This window comes from Bombina bombina, chromosome 10 (genome assembly GCF_027579735.1).
Source record: "Bombina bombina isolate aBomBom1 chromosome 10, aBomBom1.pri, whole genome shotgun sequence".
In the NCBI taxonomy this organism is placed as follows: Eukaryota; Metazoa; Chordata; class Amphibia; order Anura; family Bombinatoridae; genus Bombina; species Bombina bombina.
Genome location: NC_069508.1, coordinates 34,367,855 through 34,384,869, shown reverse-complemented (window position 1 = coordinate 34,384,869; position 17,015 = coordinate 34,367,855). Strand labels below are relative to the sequence as shown.

General features: G+C 38.8%; 1 protein-coding gene across 1 annotated transcript in view; it reads right to left on the bottom strand.

Moving 5' to 3' along the window:
- The window catches only part of XPR1 (xenotropic and polytropic retrovirus receptor 1), a 307,783-nt gene that overhangs the window by 26,741 nt on the left and 264,027 nt on the right, over nt 1-17,015 (bottom strand). The window contains exon 12 of the mRNA XM_053693944.1: nt 1,248-1,414. Within this exon, the coding sequence (XP_053549919.1) occupies nt 1,248-1,414 (167 nt within the window). The remainder of the gene's footprint in view (nt 1-1,247; nt 1,415-17,015) is intronic.

Sequence of the window (17,015 nt, the reverse complement as noted above, 5' to 3'; positions counted from 1 at the left end):
ATCTGAAAATCTCCAACGCCACAAATATGGTCATGTGCAACCGAGCAGCAACCTCTGGTGGAAATAAACCTCCTTCCAGAGAAGGGGTAACGGTATTTGGGACAACTGCCTGTGTAGGAACAGAAAAATCAGGGGAACGCACCTCAAGGGACACAGAATCCGCAGAGGCGGACGGTTTAGCAGTCTATCTCTCCCCAGAGGGAGAAAAGAACACTCTATTACGACATACTGAACATAATTGATTGGGCTGGATTACACAGGCCTCCATACAATCTAAGCAGGTGACAGAATCTGAATCCGACAAATCCTCCTCAGAAAAATCAGAATCCTCCATAACTTGACCAGGCAAATGTGGACAAAAATAACTGACACCTCACAATTCCAATGGCTGGGGCACTCACCACCTCCTATGACCCAGACAAGTAGAGAACAGACTCTCTCCACCGACACTTGGGCAAGAATACGGAAATAGAGAACGAAAACGTGACCATGCCCGGTCACGAGGTGCAATCTAAAGGCCAAGGAAAAGCATCCCAGTCCCATCAAGAACTGTGTAGCTCTAAAACCTATTATGTTCCACAAAGCTATGAGCCCCAACATCACTACACATAAGCAGACAGAATCACATAACAAACATGATTAAAGTCCCCCACTGTTCAATAACCCCCCTCAGGAGATATTAACCCTAGATTCCATAAACATAAAGGAGTCCCACTGCGACCCTGTGTTCTTTCATTACATTATATTCCCACAGAGAAAGGAAAATGAAACGATCTTACCGGAATCTATGCCGTGGAACAGTAACACAGTCCTTCAAGTTGGACAGTGAAGAAAGCAGGCAGCGAAACTCGTCAACGCTGATTGCTTATGGAGCTGTTAATATGAGTCGGGATCGTTTCGCAGAAAGACTCTCCCTGCATCTCCAGACTCTAACTTTCATCCATGCTCTCACAGAGAAGCTGACAGGACTACTTAAAACTCCCGTCCCATCTCGAAGAGTACTACCCTCTATAAGAGACTACTCTTCCGACACTTCTCTGCCAACCTCCTGTGATGAAAGGCAAAGAATGATTGGGGGATGAGGGAAGTGGGGGAGGTATTTAAGCCTTTGGCTGGGGTGTCTTTGCCTCCTCCTGGTGGCCAGGTTCTGTATTTCCCAAAAGTAATAAATGCAGCTGTGGACTCTCCCCGTTTTAAGAAGAAAAACAACATGCATTCACATCTGTATATAAAAACTTGCATCACACCTTTTGGGGGTACACAATTTCTTCCCGGAGGAAGGTGTTCTCTCCTGCATTACGGTCAAACAACCCCCAGTCCATCTTTAAGTCCCAGATTAGTGTGTAGCAGGAACTGATAAAGTAAAATATTATCCACAGGAAGAAAAAGGCTTGAGCATCGCTGTGATTTTGCTCTGTGAAGAAGAGGGAACATACAAGTGAATAATAATCATGACAAGACCACGTTACATGAAACTTATAATAAAAGGGATAGAACACACTTGACACAGCAATAAACGTTTCATACTTCGAGATGAAAGAGCTTGGACATTCAATGTCATGTGCGTACCAGCTACAGCCAAGCCACCCATTTTTCAGCCATCGCTTAAAAGTAATCAATTTACAAAAGCTAACCCAATAATCTCTTAAACACTGTAAGCATCTTCAAGGGACATCAAATCCATATTTTTTAATTCATTCATGAGTCACATAGAGCATGCACATTTTTTAATTCATTCATGAGTCACATAGAGCATGCACATTTTTTAATTCATTCATGAGTCACATAGAGCATGCACATTTTTTAATTCATTCATGAGTCACATAGAGCATGCACATTTTTTAATTCATTCATGAGTCACATAGAGCATGCACATTTTTTAATTCATTCATGAGTCACATAGAGCATGCACATTTTTTAATTCATTCATGAGTCACATAGAGCATGCACATTTTTTAATTCATTCATGAGTCACATAGAGCATGCACATTTTTTAATTCATTCATGAGTCACATAGAGCATGCACATTTTAAACAACTTTTTAGTGTACTTCTATTATCTAATTTACTTTGTTCATATGTGTGTGTGTTTATATTTAAGTTTACCCTTTTCATTCATGATCAGCAGGAATTTGCTATTTGTATGTACATTTTGAATTAACTACAGATCTAACTGGATAGTAATAATGTATAAAAAAAAAGTGGCTTGGAACTAACAAATTGCCAATGTCATCCTTAGTGGTATGGTGCACTTGGGGGAGGTTATATTTAGGATATTATATTAGGGTATTATATATCACATAAACTTGTAGTTACTGTGACATTGCACAATTAAGCAGTATGTCTTTTGGCCACTAGGTGGCAGAAGCTTCCTTAAACAATTGCTGCTTGCTTTAGGTGTAGTGCAGATATTTCTCTTTATATAGACAATACCGAGCTTGAATACTGATGCACAGGCCCTCACCGCATATGTGCATATGCCCCTGAAAAAACAGTAATGACTTTCACTAGAGGCCTTTCTGCTAATGGAAGTATACTGCAAAATGCTTCTATTTAAATGTATATGCGCCCAGGCATATTTCAGTTTTGACCGTTCTATTAAACTTACTACAAGTCTTAATGTTCATTCAGCCCTCAAAGGAACTCACTGACAGAGAGGACATAGCCCAGGGTCCGAGTGGCTGAGTATGTTTTAAATTTTGTAACAATGTTTTTTCTAATTTTTAATTGTTCCCTCTTGTGAAGCCTTTTTACTGTTGTGACGAAGATTGTTTCCACCTGATGATAAACGCTATATCTCCATTTGAAAATTGGTATCTTTACAAGGGCTAAGGCTCTGTGAAGGGTAAGAAAGTGAGGTCCCGGGGACTAAGAGTATTCGGCATCCCCCCTAACACCAACTGGGTAAGTGTTATTAATAGATATTGTACACTAGATTTTTCTTTGCATAAATGTTTTGTAGATAATGCATTTATTAAGCCCATCTGGGAGTGTTTTTGTAAATATGTATAGTTTTGTTTATTTTTTAATGACATTGTGCTGATTTTCAGACTTCTAACCAAGCCCCAAAGTATCAGATGTAGACCCAAGTCTACAGGCTCCTGTTTGTATAATCTGACTTTTCATATGCAGGGAAGGGGGGGGAGGTCTGCTCTCTTCCAGCTTTTTCACCCCCTTTCATTGGCTGTCCCAGCCTACCCTAATCAACAGTGTTATACTGGAAGTATTTGAAAAGGCTTTATACTGGATGATTAGATCAGTATTTGTACATATTCTTCTTTACAGTAGTGTCTATTACATGCAGTGGTATGACAATTGGTGTATACTGTCCCTTTAACTATGTTTTGTATCTTTGGATAAGTTGAATGAATGTTTATTGAACCCACTGAACCTTTTTATAACCAACCCATGAGTAATTACTTAATACTTCCTAAGCAAATGTAGAGATGTTTATTTTACTGTATATATTCTAAATAAAATATAGAAATATTGATGCCATAATCCCACATTAAACCTCAAATCCCATTCAGATAATTCCAACTGTTATCATAGTACAATAAATGTGAAGATAGCTTTATACCAGACTTCAATTCTGAATATTTGGTTTCTCTATGAATAAAGATGGGGCAGGAATTTATACACTTGTTTTGTGTTACTCTAGAAGTAAATATATTACATTTAACTACAGTTACAAGATTAGCATGGCCGCTCTTCAGAATGTAAATAACCAGGTGGTTTTATAAACTGCCTTGCATGAGTCACTGTTTCCTATGCAGGATTTCTAATAAACAGTCTAGTACCAGCATCTAACAATAAAACTAACTTCCTGCCACCCTAGAGCATTGGCGAATTCATTCTTTTTTTTTTTTTTTGACAACCTTGTATATCTTATGGCACTTTCTACTAGTTTCTGTGCGGAAAGTGGGTCTAAATACAATGTTACTGAACAGCTCCTGTTGAACTAATAACCATTTTTTATAACTCATCTTCTGTATTTGCTGCACACTACTGGCACTCAACGTGGCTACTAATCATTGTTAATCCTTACTAATATAATACCGCTGTTGAGCTATTCCTTCTAAGTCATAAGCCCTTAGTCCTTACTAATATAATACCGTTGTTGAGCTATTCCTTCTAAGTCATAAGCCCTTACTAGTATAATACCGCTGTTGAGGTATTCCTTCTTAATCATAAGTCCTTAGTCCTTACTAATATAATACCGCTGTTGAGCTATTCCTTCTAAGTCATAAGCCCTTAGTCCTTACTAATATAATACCGCTGTTGAGCTATTCCTTCTAAGCCATAAGCCCTTAGTCCTTACTAATATAATACAGTTAAGCTATTCCTTCTAATAGATTAGCCCTTAGTCCTTACTAATTTAATACCGGTGTTGAGCAATTCTTTCTAAGTCATAAGCCCTTAGTCCTTACTAATTTAATACAGTTGTTGAGCTATTCCTTCTAAGTCATAAGCCCTTAGTACTTACTAATATAATACCGTTGTTGAGCTATTCCTTCTAAGTCATAAGCCCTTAGTCCCTACTAATATAATACCGTTGTTGAACTATTCCTTCTAAGTCATAAGCCCTTAGTCCTTACTAATATAATACCGTTGTTGAGCTATTCCTTCTAAGTCATAAGCCCTTAGTCCCTACCAATATAATACCGTTGTTGAACTATTCCTTCTAAGTCATAAGCCCTTAGTCCTTACTAATATAATACCATTGTTGAGCTATTCCTTCTAAGTCATAAGCCCTTAGTTCCTACTAATATAATACCATTGTTGAGCTATTCCTTCTAAGTCATAAGCCCATAGTCCTTACTAATATAATACTGTTGAGATATTCCTTCTAAGTCATAAGCCCTTACTAGTATAATACCGCTGTTGAGGTATTCCTTCTTAGTCATAAGCCCTTAGTCCTTACTAATTTAATACTGGTGTTGAGCAATTCTTTCTAAGTCATAAGCCCTTAGTCCTTACTAATATAATACCGTTGTTGAGCTATTCCTTCTAAGTCATAAGCCCTTAGTACTTACTAATATAATACCGTTGTTGAGCTATTCCTTCTAAGTCATAAGCCCTTAGTCCCTACTAATATAATACCGTTGTTGAACTATTCCTTCTAAGTCATAAGCCCTTAGTCCTTACTAATATAATACCGTTGTTGAGCTATTCCTTCTAAGTCATAAGCCCTTAGTCCCTACTAATATAATACCGTTGTTGAGCTATTCCTTCTAAGTCATAAGCCCTTAGTTCCTACTAATATAATACTGTTGATATATTCCTTCTAAGTCATAAGCCCTTACTAGTATAATACCGCTGTTGAGGTATTCCTTCTTAATCATAAGTCCTTAGTCCTTACTAATATAATACCGCTGCTGAGGTATTCCTTCTAAGTCATAAGCCCTTAGTCCTTACTAATATAATACCGCTGTTGAGCTATTCCTTCTAAGCCATAAGCCCTTAGTCCTTACTAATATAATACAGTTAAGCTATTCCTTCTAATAGATTAGCCCTTAGTCCTTACTAATTTAATACCGGTGTTGAGCAATTCTTTCTAAGTCATAAGCCCTTAGTCCTTACTAATTTAATACAGTTGTTGAGCTATTCCTTATAAGTCATAAGCCCTTAGTACTTACTAATATAATACCGTTGTTGAGCTATTCCTTCTAAGTCATAAGCCCTTAGTCCCTACTAATATAATACCGTTGTTGAACTATTCCTTCTAAGTCATAAGCCCTTACTAATATAATACCGTTGTTGAGCTATTCCTTCTAAGTCATAAGCCCTTAGTACTTACTAATATAATACCGTTGTTGAGCTATTCCTTCTAAGTCATAAGCCCTTAGTCCCTACTAATATAATACCGTTGTTGAGCTATTCCTTATAAGTCATAAGCCCTTAGTTCCTACTAATATAATACTGTTGATATATTCCTTCTAAGTCATAAGCCCTTATTAGTATAATACCGCTGTTGAGGTATTCCTTCTTAGTTATAAGCCCTTAGTCCTTACTAATATAATACCGTTGTTGAGCTATTCCTTCTAAGTCATAAGCCCTTAGTCCCTACTAATATAATACCGTTGTTGAGCTATTCCTTCTAAGTCATAAGCCCTTAGTTCCTACTAATATAATACTGTTGATATATTCCTTCTAAGTCATAAGCCCTTATTAGTATAATACCGCTGTTGAGGTATTCCTTCTTAGTTATAAGCCCTTAGTCCTTACTAATATAATACCGTTGTTGAGCTATTCCTTCTAAGTCATAAGCCCTTAGTCCCTACTAATATAATACCGTTGTTGAGCTATTCCTTATAAGTCATAAGCCCTTAGTTCCTACTAATATAATACTGTTGATATATTCCTTCTAAGTCATAAGCCCTTATTAGTATAATACCGCTGATGAGGTATTCCTTCTTAGTTATAAGCCCTTAGTCCTTACTAATTTAATACCGTTGTTGAGCTATTCCTTCTAAGTCATAAGCCCTTAGTCCTTACTAATATAATACCGTTGTTGAGCTATTCCTTCTAAGTCATAAGCCCTTACTAGTATAATACCGCTGTTGAGGTATTCCTTCTTAATCATAAGTCCTTAGTCCTTACTAATATAATACCGCTGCTGAGGTATTCCTTCTAAGTCATAAGCCCTTAGTCCTTACTAATATAATACCGCTGTTGAGCTATTCCTTCTAAGCCATAAGCCCTTAGTCCTTACTAATATAATACAGTTAAGCTATTCCTTCTAATAGATTAGCCCTTAGTCCTTACTAATTTAATACGGGTGTTGAGCAATTCTTTCTAAGTCATAAGCCCTTAGTCCTTACTAATTTAATACAGTTGTTGAGCTATTCCTTATAAGTCATAAGCCCTTAGTACTTACTAATATAATACCGTTGTTGAGCTATTCCTTCTAAGTCATAAGCCCTTAGTCCCTACTAATATAATACCGTTGTTGAACTATTCCTTCTAAGTCATAAGCCCTTAGTCCTTACTAATATAATACCGTTGTTGAGCTATTCCTTCTAAGTCATAAGCCCTTAGTCCTTACTAATATAATACCGTTGTTGAGATATTCCTTCTAAGTCATAAGCCCTTAGTCCCTACTAATATAATACCGTTGTTGAGCTATTCCTTCTAAGTCATAAGCCCTTAGTTCCTACTAATATAATACCATTGTTGAGCTATTCCTTCTAAGTCATAAGCCCATAGTCCTTACTAATATAATACTGTTGAGATATTCCTTCTAAGTCAGGGGTGTCCAAACTTTGCTCTCCAGAGGTTTTGGAACTACATTTCCGATGATGCTCAGCCAGCATTTTATCTAGCTGAGCATCATGGGAAATGTAGTTCCAAAACCTCTGGAGAGCAAATTGGACACCCCTGTTCTAAGTCATAAGCCCTTACTAGTATAATACCGCTGTTGAGGTATTCCTTCTTAGTCATAAGCCCTTAGTCCTTACTAATTTAATACCGGTCAAGAACAGGATATGTGTGCAACAGAGTGACACACAACTGGGCGCTAACTTAGAATAAAATAAGGATAAAAATCAAGCCTGAATATCAAAAGTACTAAATGACATAATATACATACCCTAGTACATAAAAAAATGACAATAGTATAAATAATTAAAAAACTTCAGTCCAGGAAAAGATCATATATATATAGTCCGTTTTGATAAATTACTTACAGTCTTTGCATATCAGGAGTATTAAATAATGTATTGTAAAATAAAGTGAATGGTCGCTGCTCCTCCAAAGTAGGGGTAAACTCCAGGGTCCCCAACAAGATAAACTGTGAATGATAGAAGGGAAAGAGCGCAGACTCAAGTGCAATATTTAAAGTTTTTATTCAAGCAACAGACGAATAACAAATTGAACACTCACAAGATAGTGCATAAATTTATGCATATAATAGCCGATTGCTAGGTCCCAAAAACCGATCCTTATGGCAGTGTTTCCAAGGATGTATCACAGGTCAGTTCACGTTGCCGGCTTTGCAAACGAACACACCCGCTCTGCAGTCGCGGGGCTGATGACGTTTCCTGTAGCCGTCTCAAGGAGTGCTGGATCACTGACAACTCCTGGACTACGGATCCCGCCAGGGGTCAAAAGAGCTAAGCAAATACTACGCGTTTCGTCTCGTATCGTCGAGACTTTGTCAAGACGATACGAGACGAAACGCGTAGTATTTGCTTAGCTCTTTTGACCCCTGGCGGGATCCGTAGTCCAGGAGTTGTCAGTGATCCAGCACTCCTTGAGACGGCTACAGGAAACGTCATCAGCCCCGCGACTGCAGAGCGGGTGTGTTCGTTTGCAAAGCCGGCAACGTGAACTGACCTGTGATACATCCTTGGAAACACTGCCATAAGGATCGGTTTTTGGGACCTAGCAATCGGCTATTATATGCATAAATTTATGCACTATCTTGTGAGTGTTCAATTTGTTATTCGTCTGTTGCTTGAATAAAAACTTTAAATATTGCACTTGAGTCTGCGCTCTTTCCCTTCTATCATTCACAATTTAATACCGGTGTTGAGCAATTCTTTCTAAGTCATAAGCCCTTAGTCCCTACTAATATAATACCGTTGTTGAACTATTCCTTCTAAGTCATAAGCCCTTAGTCCTTACTAATATAACACCGTTGTTGAGCTATTCCTTCTAAGTCATAAGCCCTTAGTCCCTACTAATATAATACCGTTGTTGAGCTATTCCTTCTAAGTCATAAGCCCTTAGTTCCTACTAATATAATACTGTTGAGATATTCCTTCTAAGTCATAAGCCCTAATTAGTATAATACCGCTGTTGAGGTATTCCTTCTTAGTTATAAGCCCTTAGTCCTTACTAATTTAATACCGTTGTTGAGCTATTCCTTCTAAGTCATAAGCCCTTAGTACTTACTAATATAATACCGTTGTTGAGCTATTCCTTCTAAGTCATAAGCCCTTAGTCCTTACTAATATAATACCGTTGTTGAGCTATTCCTTCTAAGTCATAAGCCCTTACTAGTATAATACCGCTGTTGAGGTATTCCTTCTTAATCATAAGTCCTTAGTCCTTACTAATATAATACCGCTGCTGAGGTATTCCTTCTAAGTCATAAGCCCTTAGTCCTTACTAATATAATACCGCTGTTGAGCTATTCCTTCTAAGCCATAAGCCCTTAGTCCTTACTAATATAATACAGTTAAGCTATTCCTTCTAATAAATTAGCCCTTAGTCCTTACTAATTTAATACGGGTGTTGAGCAATTCTTTCTAAGTCATAAGCCCTTAGTCCTTACTAATTTAATACAGTTGTTGAGCTATTCCTTCTAAGTCATAAGCCCTTAGTACTTACTAATATAATACCGTTGTTGAGCTATTCCTTCTAAGTCATAAGCCCTTAGTCCCTACTAATATAATACCGTTGTTGAACTATTCCTTCTAAGTCATAAGCCCTTAGTCCTTACTAATATAATACCGTTGTTGAGCTATTCCTTCTAAGTCATAAGCCCTTAGTCCTTACTAATATAATACCGTTGTTGAGATATTCCTTCTAAGTCATAAGCCCTTAGTCCCTACTAATATAATACCGTTGTTGAGCTATTCCTTCTAAGTCATAAGCCCTTAGTTCCTACTAATATAATACCATTGTTGAGCTATTCCTTCTAAGTCATAAGCCCATAGTCCTTACTAATATAATACTGTTGAGATATTCCTTCTAAGTCAGGGGTGTCCAAACTTTGCTCTCCAGAGGTTTTGGAACTACATTTCCGATGATGCTCAGCCAGCATTTTATCTAGCTGAGCATCATGGGAAATGTAGTTCCAAAACCTCTGGAGAGCAAATTGGACACCCCTGTTCTAAGTCATAAGCCCTTACTAGTATAATACCGCTGTTGAGGTATTCCTTCTTAGTCATAAGCCCTTAGTCCTTACTAATTTAATACCGGTCAAGAACAGGATATGTGTGCAACAGAGTGACACACAACCGGGCGCTAACTTAGAATAAAATAAGGATAAAAATCAAGCCTGAATATCAAAAGTACTAAATGACATAATATACATACCCTAGTACATAAAAAAATGACAATAGTATAAATAATTAAAAAACTTCAGTCCAGGAAAAGATCATATATATATAGTCCGTTTTGATAAATTACTTACAGTCTTTGCATATCAGGAGTATTAAATAATGTATTGTAAAATAAAGTGAATGGTCGCTGCTCCTCCAAAGTAGGGGTAAACTCCAGGGTCCCCAACAAGATAAACTGTGAATGATAGAAGGGAAAGAGCGCAGACTCAAGTGCAATATTTAAAGTTTTTATTCAAGCAACAGACGAATAACAAATTGAACACTCACAAGATAGTGCATAAATTTATGCATATAATAGCCGATTGCTAAGTCCCAAAAACCGATCCTTATGGCAGTGTTTCCAAGGATGTATCACAGGTCAGTTCACGTTGCCGGCTTTGCAAACGAACACACCCGCTCTGCAGTCGCGGGGCTGATGACGTTTCCTGTAGCCGTCTCAAGGAGTGCTGGATCACTGACAACTCCTGGACTACGGATCCCGCCAGGGGTCAAAAGAGCTAAGCAAATACTACGCGTTTCGTCTCGTATCGTCGAGACTTTGTCAAGACGATACGAGACGAAACGCGTAGTATTTGCTTAGCTCTTTTGACCCCTGGCGGGATCCGTAGTCCAGGAGTTGTCAGTGATCCAGCACTCCTTGAGACGGCTACAGGAAACGTCATCAGCCCCGCGACTGCAGAGCGGGTGTGTTAGTTTGCAAAGCCGGCAACGTGAACTGACCTGTGATACATCCTTGGAAACACTGCCATAAGGATCGGTTTTTGGGACCTAGCAATCGGCTATTATATGCATAAATTTATGCACTATCTTGTGAGTGTTCAATTTGTTATTCGTCTGTTGCTTGAATAAAAACTTTAAATATTGCACTTGAGTCTGCGCTCTTTCCCTTCTATCATTCACAATTTAATACCGGTGTTGAGCAATTCTTTCTAAGTCATAAGCCCTTAGTCCCTACTAATATAATACCGTTGTTGAACTATTCCTTCTAAGTCATAAGCCCTTAGTCCTTACTAATATAACACCGTTGTTGAGCTATTCCTTCTAAGTCATAAGCCCTTAGTCCCTACTAATATAATACCGTTGTTGAGCTATTCCTTCTAAGTCATAAGCCCTTAGTTCCTACTAATATAATACTGTTGAGATATTCCTTCTAAGTCATAAGCCCTAATTAGTATAATACCGCTGTTGAGGTATTCCTTCTTAGTTATAAGCCCTTAGTCCTTACTAATTTAATACCGTTGTTGAGCTATTCCTTCTAAGTCATAAGCCCTTAGTACTTACTAATATAATACCGTTGTTGAGCTATTCCTTCTAAGTCATAAGCCCTTAGTCCTTACTAATATAATACCGTTGTTGAGCTATTCCTTCTAAGTCATAAGCCCTTACTAATATAATACCGCTGCTGAGGTATTCCTTCTAAGTCATAAGCCCTTAGTCCTTACTAATATAATACCGCTGTTGAGCTATTCCTTCTAAGCCATAAGCCCTTAGTCCTTACTAATATAATACAGTTAAGCTATTCCTTCTAATAGATTAGCCCTTAGTCCTTACTAATTTAATACGGGTGTTGAGCAATTCTTTCTAAGTCATAAGCCCTTAGTCCTTACTAATTTAATACAGTTGTTGAGCTATTCCTTATAAGTCATAAGCCCTTAGTACTTACTAATATAATACCGTTGTTGAGCTATTCCTTCTAAGTCATAAGCCCTTAGTCCCTACTAATATAATACCGTTGTTGAACTATTCCTTCTAAGTCATAAGCCCTTAGTCCTTACTAATATAATACCGTTGTTGAGCTATTCCTTCTAAGTCATAAGCCCTTAGTCCTTACTAATATAATACCGTTGTTGAGATATTCCTTCTAAGTCATAAGCCCTTAGTCCCTACTAATATAATACCGTTGTTGAGCTATTCCTTCTAAGTCATAAGCCCTTAGTTCCTACTAATATAATACCATTGTTGAGCTATTCCTTCTAAGTCATAAGCCCATAGTCCTTACTAATATAATACTGTTGAGATATTCCTTCTAAGTCAGGGGTGTCCAAACTTTGCTCTCCAGAGGTTTTGGAACTACATTTCCGATGATGATCAGCCAGCATTTTATCTAGCTGAGCATCATGGGAAATGTAGTTCCAAAACCTCTGGAGAGCAAATTGGACACCCCTGTTCTAAGTCATAAGCCCTTACTAGTATAATACCGCTGTTGAGGTATTCCTTCTTAGTCATAAGCCCTTAGTCCTTACTAATTTAATACCGGTCAAGAACAGGATATGTGTGCAACAGAGTGACAAACAACCGGGCGCTACCTTAGAATAAAATAAGGATAAAAATCAAGCCTGAATATCAAAAGTACTGCAGAGCGGGTGTGTTCGTTTGCAAAGCCGGCAACGTGAACTGACCTGTGATACATCCTTGGAAACACTGCCATAAGGATCGGTTTTTGGGACCTAGCAATCGGCTATTATATGCATAAATTTATGCACTATCTTGTGAGTGTTCAATTTGTTATTCGTCTGTTGCTTGAATAAAAACTTTAAATATTGCACTTGAGTCTGCGCTCTTTCCCTTCTATCATTCACAATTTAATACCGGTGTTGAGCAATTCTTTCTAAGTCATAAGCCCTTAGTCCCTACTAATATAATACCATTGTTGAACTATTCCTTCTAAGTCATAAGCCCTTAGTCCTTACTAATATAACACCGTTGTTGAGCTATTCCTTCTAAGTCATAAGCCCTTAGTCCCTACTAATATAATACCGTTGTTGAGCTATTCCTTCTAAGTCATAAGCCCTTAGTTCCTACTAATATAATACTGTTGAGATATTCCTTCTAAGTCATAAGCCCTAATTAGTATAATACCGCTGTTGAGGTATTCCTTCTTAGTTATAAGCCCTTAGTCCTTACTAATTTAATACCGTTGTTGAGCTATTCCTTCTAAGTCATAAGCCCTTAGTACTTACTAATATAATACCGTTGTTGAGCTATTCCTTCTAAGTCATAAGCCCTTAGTTCCTACTAATATAATACCATTGTTGAGCTATTCATAAGCCCATAGTCCTTACTAATATAATACTGTTGAGATATTCCTTCTAAGTCATAAGCCGTTACTAGTATAATACCGCTGTTGAGGTATTCCTTCTTAGTCATAAGCCCTTAGTCATTACTACTATAATACCGTTGTTGAGCTATTCCTTCTAAGTCATAACTGTTGAAATATTCCTTCTAAGTCATAAGCCCTTATTAGTATAATACCGCTGTTGAGGTATTCCTTCTTAGTTATAAGCCCTTAGTCCTTACTAATTTAATACCGTTGTTGAGCTATTCCTTCTAAGTCATAAGCCCTTAGTACTTACTAATATAATACCGTTGTTGAGCTATTCCTTCTAAGTCATAAGCCCTTAGTTCCTACTAATATAATACCATTGTTGAGCTATTCATAAGCCCATAGTCCTTACTAATATAATACTGTTGAGATATTCCTTCTAAGTCATAAGCCGTTACTAGTATAATACCGCTGTTGAGGTATTCCTTCTTAGTCATAAGCCCTTAGTCATTACTACTATAATACCGTTGTTAAGCTTTTCCTTCTAAGTCATAAGCCCTTACTAATATAATACCGCAGTTGAGGTATTCCTTCTAAGTCATAAGCCCTTAGTCCTTACTAATATAATACTGCTGTTGAGCTATTCCTTCTAAGTCATAAGCCCTTAGTCCTTACTAATATAATACAGTTGTTGAGATATTCCTTCTAAATCATAAGCCCCGTCCCTTTGGTAAAATCTGCCCATAACAAGCTTTTTAAAGGCTTCTGGCTTAAAAGGTGCACAAAATCCAATATTTTTGTTTCATGATTCCGATAGCATAGAATTTTAAACAGCTTTCCAATCGACTTTGATTATTTAGTTTTCTTCATTCTCTTGGTGTCCGCTGCTGCAAAGCCTACCTAGGTATGCGCAGAGCAGGAAAGCACTACTAAGAGCCAGGCTGCTCATATTTGCATTGTTGCTCCTTCAACAAAGTTTACCAAAAGAGCAAAGCAAATTTGATAATGCACGTAATATGGATAGGTGTTTAAAAAGAAATTTTTTTGCTTACCTGATAAATTTGTTTCTTTGTAAACACGATGAGTCCACGGATTTCATCCTTACTTGTGGGATTACGCCTCCTGGTCAGCAGGAGGAGGCAAAGAGCACCACAGCAGAGCTGTATATATAGCTCCTCCCTTCCCTCCCACTCCAGTTATTCGACCGAAGTTAGGAGGAGAAAGGAAAAGCTAAGGTGCAGAGGTGACAGAAGTTTAACCAAAATAAAAACCTGTCTCAGATAACAGGGCGGGCCGTGGACTCATCGTGTCTAAAGAGAAAAGAAAATTTATGCTTACCTGATAAATTTGTTTCTTTTTAAAGAGTCCACGGATTTCATCCTTACTTGTGGGATACAATACCAAAGTTATAGTACACAGATGATAAGGGAGGGACAAGACAGGGAACCTAAACGGAAGGCACCACTGCTTGAAGAACCTTACTCCCAAAAACAGTCTCAGCTGAGGCAAACGTATCAAATTTGTAAAATTTAGAAAAAGTGTGAAGAGAGGAAGGAGAGTTGCAGCCTTGCAAATCTGTTCAACAGAAGCCTCATTTTTGAATGCCCATGAGGAAGCCACAGCCCTAGTGGAATGAGCTGTAATTCTTTCAGGAGGCTGCTGTCCTGCAGTCTCATATGCAAAACGGATGATACTCTTCAGCCAAAAAGAAAGAGAGGTAGACGTAGCTTTCTGACCCTTACGTTTTCCCGAAAAAATGACAAATAAAGAAGACGAATGACGAAAGTCCTTAGTCGCATGTAAGTAAAATTATAAAGCACGGACTACGTCCAAATTGTGTAGCAGGCGTTCCTTCTGAGAAGGAGGATTAGGACACAAGGAAGGAACGACAATCTCTTGATTAATGTTCTTGTCTGAAACAATTTGAGGAAGGAAACCAAGTTTAGTACGTAAAACCACCTTATCCGAATGAAAAATAAGGTAAGGAGAATTATATTGTAATGCCGAAAGCTCAGACACTCGTCGAGCAGAAGAAATGGCAACAAGAAACAAAACTTTCCAAGATAATAACTTACCATCTATGGAATGCATAGGTTCAAACGGAACCCCTTGAAGAACTTTAAGAACTAAATTCCAACTCCATAGAGGAGCAATTGGTTTAAACACAGGCCTGATTCTAATCAAAGCCTGACAAAAAGATTGAATATCTGGTACATCTGCCAGACGCTTGTGCAACAAAATAGATAGACAATGATCTGACCCTTTAGAGAACTTGACGATTACCCCTTTTCCAATCCTTCTTGGAGAAAAGACAAAATCCTGGGAATCCTAACTCTACTCCATGAGTAGCCCTTGGATTCACACCAATAAAGATATTTACGCCATATCTTATGGTAAATTTTCCTAGTTACCAGCTTACGCGCCTGAATTAAGGTATCTATAACTGAATCAGAAAAACCTTGCTTGGAATGAGAAGGTACTTCCTCAATGGAAGCCTCCAAGGTGGTAGAGACGACATGTCCACCAGATCAGCATACCAAATCCTGCGAGGCCACGCAAGAGCAATGAGGATCACTGATGCCCTCTCCTGTTTGATTCGAGCAATAACCCGGGGAAGGAGCGCAAACGGAGGGAATAGATACGCTAGGCTGAAGGACCAAGGAACTACCAAGGCATCTATCAGCTCTTCCTGGGGGTCCCTGGACCTGGACCCGTATCTCGGAAAGCTTGGCATTCTGATGAGATGCCATGAGTTCCAACTCCGGCCGACCCATCTGAGAATCAGGTTGGAAAATATTTCCGGATGGAGTTCCCACTCTCCTGGATGAAAGGTCTGCCTGCTCAGAAAATCTGCCTCCCAGTTGTCCACCCCTGGGATGTGGATCGCCGACAGATGGCAAGAATGGGCCTCCGCCCACTGGATTATCTTGGTTACTTCGGTCAACGCTAAGGAACTCCTTCTTCCTCCCTGATGATTGATGTAAGCCACCGTCGTTATGTTGTCTGATTGAAATCTGATGAATTTGGCCGAAGTCAACTGAGGTCAGGCCCGAAGCGCATTGAAAATCGCCCTCATCTCTAGAACTAGAATATTAATGGGAAGGAGAGACTCTGCCTGAGTCCACACTCCCTACGCCTTTAAAGAGCCCCAAACTGCTCCCCATCCTAAAACGCTGGCATCCGTTGTCACAATCACCCATGAAGGTCTGCGAAAGCATGTCCCCTGTGATAGATGATCCAGAGACAACCACCATAGAAGAGAGTCCCTCGTCTCCTGATCTAGGGTTATTTGAGGAGACAAATCTTTATAATCTCCATTCCACTGCCTGAGCATGCTTAGCTGTAGAGGTCTGAGATGAAACCGAGCAAACAGTATGATGTCCATTGCTGCCACCATCAATCCGATTACCTCCATGCACTGAGCCACTGACGGCCGAGGATTGGACTGAAGAGCTCGACATGTATTCATAATTTGTGACTTTCTGACCTCCGTCAGAAAAATTCTCATGGACACAGAGTCGATTAGAGTTCCCAGGAAGGGTACCCTTGTCTACGGAATTAAACTCTTTTCCAGATTTACCTTCCACCCGTGAGTTCTCAGGAAGGATAGCACAATGTCGGTATGGGACCTTGTAAGTTGATAAGATGACACCTGGATTAGAATATTGTCCAGATAAGGCACCACTGCGATGCCCCGCGGTCTTAGAACTGCCAGTAGAGACCCCAGAACCTTTGTGAAAATTCTGGGTGTCGTGGCCAGACCGAAAGGGAGAGCCACGAACTGAAAATGTTTGTCCAGATAGGCAAACCTCAGGAACTTGTGATGATCTCTGGATAGGAACATGAAGATATGCATCCTTTAGATCCTCCTGGATCAATGGAAGAATGGTACGAATAGTT